General features: G+C 36.3%; 1 protein-coding gene across 1 annotated transcript; it reads right to left on the reverse strand.

Annotated features, from left to right (window-relative positions):
• Positions 1-3,029: 3,029 nt before the first annotated feature.
• LOC108946424 (uncharacterized) lies at positions 3,030-4,673 on the reverse strand. The gene has a single exon (XM_018773299.3). It carries the CDS (start codon positions 3,368-3,370, stop codon positions 3,161-3,163), a length of 210 nt encoding a protein of 69 aa, XP_018628815.1. The 5' UTR covers positions 3,371-4,673; the 3' UTR covers positions 3,030-3,160.
• Positions 4,674-5,307: the final 634 nt, after the last annotated feature.

Below are 5,307 nucleotides of genomic sequence, written 5' to 3' on the forward strand. Positions count from 1 at the left end.
ATGTAGGAGTTTTGGTTTGAAAAGGAATATTTTAGGGATAAAATAGTAAAAATCTTGGTCAAACTTAAAGTGCTTATAAGCTAAAAATTCACAAGCTGGAGGTGACCAGCTTATGGCTTTTGGCTTATTTTTGGCTTATAATCACTTAGCTTATAAGCACTTTTAACTTTACCAAACGCGTAGATAGGCCGAAAAGTGCTTATAAGCTAGTTTGACCAGCTTATAAACTTAGCCAAATACTCTCTTAATCTTTATTTTTTCTAGCTGGTATACATAGATTTTATACTAATTATATATAGTTATACATATATTATACATGTATTATACATTCGTCGGCTATTTTAGTTTAAAAGATTAATGGGCGGGCTATTTGGGTTAATTTTTCGTATATTTTCATGTATAATATAAAAGAAGGTAGAGTTTTGTTAGATGAGAGGTTTATCCGTCGGAGATGGCAGACCTACTTCCATAATCTCTTGAACGATGAGAGGGATAAGAGCATTGTACTAGGTGATTTGAAACTCTCCGAGAGTCGTTATGACTTTGGGTATTGTAGACATATTAGAATTGATGAAGTTGAGGGGGCTATGCGTAAGATGAGTAGGGGCAAAGCGACCGGGCCGAATGAAATCCCGATGGAGTTTTGGAAGAGTGCGAGCAAGGCATGCTTGGAGCGGCTTATTGGGTTATTTAATGTCATTTTTAGAATGAAGAAAATGCTTGAAGAGTGGAGGTGGAGCACGATGGTTCCTGTATACAAGAACAAAGATGATATCAAAAATTGCAATAACTATCGAGGTATCAAGCTGCTTAGCCATACTATGAAAATCTAGGAGAGAGTGGTAGAGCTAAGGGTGAGGAGGAGGGTGTCTATTTTTGAAAACCAGTTTGAGTTTATGACGAGGCGTTCGACTACAGAAACCATCCACCTTGTTAGGAGATTGATGTACCAGTATAGAAAGAGAAAGAAGGACTTGCATATGGTGCTCATAGACGTAGAAAAGGCGTACAATAAACTTTCGAGGGAGGTTTTGTGAAAATGTTTGGAGGATACATGTATACATGTTGCCTACGTTAGGTTGATTAAGGACATGTATGATGGAGTAAATACCCGAGTGAGGACGGTGAGTGGGGACTCGAATAATTTTTCGGTTATGATGGGGTTGCATCAGGGGTCGGCACTCAGCCCTTTTTTATTTGCTCTGGTGATGGACGTACTAACGTGCCACATTCAAGGGGAGGTATCATGGTGCATGCTATTTGCAGATAATATTGTATTAATTGAAGAGATATAAGACGGTGTGAATACGCAATTAGAGGTATGGAGGCAGACCCTGGAATCTAAAGGTTTCAAGTTAAGCAGGACCAAGACAGAATACTTGGAGTGTAAGTTCAGTGGCGAACTCGGGGGGAGGTGAGGTTGGACTCGCAGGTCATCCCTATGAAAGGGAGTTTTAAGTACCTTGGGTCTATTATTCTTGGAGATGGGGAGATTGATGAAGATGTCACACATCATATTGGGGCGGGATGGATAAAATAGAGACTCGCTTCTAGTATTTTGTGTGACAGAAAGGTGCCACCGAAACTTAAGGGTAAGTTCTACAGAGTGGTGGTCAGACCAACGATATTGTATGGGACTGATTGTCGGCCAGTTAAGATCGCTCATATCCAGAAGATGAAGGTAGCAGAGATGAGGATGTTGAGATAGATGTGCGGGCACACCAGGTTAGATAGGATCATAAATGAGGTTATTCGTGATAAAGTGGGTGTGGTCCCTATTGAAGACAAAATGCGGGAAGCACAACGTAGGTGGTTTGGACATGTGAGAAGGAGGAGCACAGATGCCCCGATGAAGAGGCGTGAGAGGTTAACATTGGAGGGCCTGCAGAGAGGTAGAGGTAGGCCAAAGAAGAGGTGGGGAGAGATGATTAGGCAAGACATGGCCCAACTTCAGCTGACCGGGGACATGACCCTTGGTAGGAAAGTATGGAGGTCGAGAATTATCGTAGTAGAGTAGGTAGTCTAGAGTGTTCATAACAGTAGTATTGGCACGCAGTCTCGCTTTCTGTGGGTAGTAGTTTTTTATGACAACCCGTTATTTTCTTTCATTGTTGATTATCTTACTATCTTGTTGTTTTTATTCTGCTTTTATATGGCTTTTTGGTATTGTCCCTTTTGTCTATATTTTCATTAATGTGATGCTTATACTTTCCTGAGCCGAGAGTCTATTGGAAACAATCTCTCTATCCTCACAAGATAGGGGTAAGGTTTGCGTACACACTATTCTTCTCAGACCCCACGGTACGGGATAAAAATGAGTATGTTGTTATCGTCTTCGTATATTTTCTGCTAAATCGATTAAAATGTTTTTGAGCTAGCTATTTGCGAAAGTATAACATAAAAAGTATCTTTATAGGGAGAAGCAAATGCACACAAATGGAATGGAGGAGGAGTTATAGGATTTATTGTGTAAAACTTATTTGGGAGGTTAAAAATATATTAGATTTAAATAATATTAAACATCAAATATTTATAAATTGGAAAACCAGGGTGATCCAACTTATAATTTGTTGCTGAATCTAACTTATAAAAACTTTTGTTATTTTTTAAGCGTGTAAATTAGTCAAAAAATACTTATAAGCTGATTTTTAAACTTATCTCAGTATCACAAACCAAGAGGGGTCGTTTGGTACGCGGGATAAGGTGGGATAAGGTATGAGATTAAATTTTATTATTTGGTTGGCAGTATAAATTTATACCTTCAACCAAACATGATATAAATTTAATCTCGGACTTAATACTGAATATCTCATCTTATCCCACCTTATCTCATCGAACTAGGGATTAATTTATACCACATCACAGATGGAATAAATTAGTCCAAAAATTATAATCCCGAAATTATAATCTTAGGATTATAATTAAGGAATAATCTAGTCCACGTACCAAAGTATCACACACAACGGCCATACCATTTTGACGATTTTCTCTGCTGAAATCGAACACAAAGTATCACACACAACGGCACATTTTAACATAAAATCAGACCCTTAGAACTTGATTGGAGGTGAAAGAAAAAGATAGAGAACCTTCATCACCCTTTTTAAGTAAAAAAAGAAAAGGGGTGAACAAAAAGTTACATAAGATATTACTATGCTAATTATTTCAACTTCAGAAAACTCAAAACTTTGGGAAACACAACACAATTCTCTGTCCCAGAAGAAAGCTCATACAAAGCAGAATCCTCAAAATCCTCTTCTTCAAATATTGTTTCTAGCTGGGGAGAAACTGAAATCCTATAGGGTGAAATTAGAACCGCTGGAACAGCAACTTCCATCCAAGATTTTTGGTTCCCACTTAACTTGGCCATTTTTGCAAAAACAAAACAACAAGAATGAGGCTATGAAAACAAATTCTAAAGAGGTTCACTGTTCAATCTTGGCTATTTTGAGAAGATTTGTGGGATTTGGGAAAGACTGCAGAGTGTGAGGGACTTATATATAGAAGAAACTGACAATTTTGGTGAGGTGTCGGTCGAAAGACAGAGGAAACATACCTGAATTTGAATTATTTGTCTTTTTCGATAATTGTTGGATCTAACCTAATTTCGGAGTAAAGACGAGCAACATGTGGGAAATGCTCACACGGCTTTGCATATTATTTTGAAAAAGATCTTTATAGCATTGTCTACATCATGCCAATTAATTTTAATTAATACAAGAAATATGTCTTGTATTATGTGCTTTTGTCACATAAGTAAGGTTTAATGAGTTTTTTCAAGAAATTTTTTAAGGGTTTGATATTCATGTGAACCTATTTAACTGAGTATAAAGTTTTAAAAAAAGTAAAATTTTTTAAAATTTGTAATTCTGTTTTAAATGTACTCCTATACGAAGGCAGCTTATCATTTTGAACGTACGTAGCTTTGTATTATTTAGATATGAGGAAAAATTAATTATAAGAATTACGTTCATCCGTTTATAGTATAATTTTTTTTCCCTCATAATTTAACTTGACCAGCTACATCACTAAACCATCCAACGGAATCTAAGAGAAATTACTTCAAATACCATCAAATGCGTGTTGTTAATATTCTTAAGCAATAATGGTTCACTGCATGTAAATGAAAGAAAAACTATTTTTTTTAAAATAAGAAAATGTACTTGAATGGATTAAATGGCATATAATTCAGCTTATGCAGCTATCCCTCTGGCTGGATATCCACACAAATAAAGTTGAAGCCTGAATCTGCAAATGGAGGGATAAAATTTCAACCTCTCAAAGAGAAAAACACTAAGTAGAAGCCATAATTTCGAATCATATTCCATGATTGCGTCGTTGTTGTGTATCATCGTCGCAACCCTCGTTGATCTCTTCTCTAATGGTCTCCAATCCTGGTGTATTTGAAGGTTTTCGTCGATAGCTGGTTATAAGTACAGGAGCAACCTCCATCCAAGAACGCACATTTCTAGTTTCTCTTGTCATATTTTTTGAATGGAAAATCTACGTGAAAGCCAATTTAAAAAGATTATATCAATCAAATAGTATGCTGCACAAAGTTGGATTTGCTCTCCTTCTCCCTTGGCTTTAGGAAGAAAGAGATGAGGAAAATGAGTTGTTCTTTGAGAAAGATAAACTCTTTTAATTTTTTATTTTTAATGAATTGAGAGGGAAGTAAATGCTTGAGAAATTTATAGATGTGGTAGCTAGGAATTAAGGGGGTGAGAATAGGCAAGTGCTAGAAACAAGGACAAAGCTTTATTTTGTGGTTCTTGAATATGTCAATTGTGAGACTTTTTGTGGCTCCCCGTTTGAAGTGAATCACCTTTCACATATAGAGGTAGGTGTTAACTCATAACTTCTTCCAATGAATAATCTAAAGGCCTTCTAGAACAATGGATCTGAAAAATGTCGGTAAGCGTGTTGATTCTTCAAAAGTAGTAATTTTTTTTGAAGAATTTGACACAGTTGCACCAGCTATTTTGGAGAATACGCACAACATATGTCATAATTGACTTAAAATTTAAACAAGTTACAATAAAAGGTTAAGAATAACCATGATTTCCTAATAAAATTGTGTTGTCAATTGTGACCTTGTCACGCTCCCAAAACTGGGTGGGACATGCTTGGCGCTCAATCCTTACCATTCATTGAGCGAACCCTTTGCTAGTTGTGACATAACTTCCAATTCAATGACCAATAAAGTAATATGCTTAAATGATAGTTCTAGCAAGTTGCAATTCTAAAACTGTTGGACAAAATGATAAGTGAACAATAAATCTCAAAATTTTAATACTGACCCACTAG

Source organism: Nicotiana tomentosiformis, chromosome 7, assembly GCF_000390325.3.
Source record: "Nicotiana tomentosiformis chromosome 7, ASM39032v3, whole genome shotgun sequence".
Taxonomy (NCBI): domain Eukaryota; kingdom Viridiplantae; phylum Streptophyta; class Magnoliopsida; order Solanales; family Solanaceae; genus Nicotiana; species Nicotiana tomentosiformis.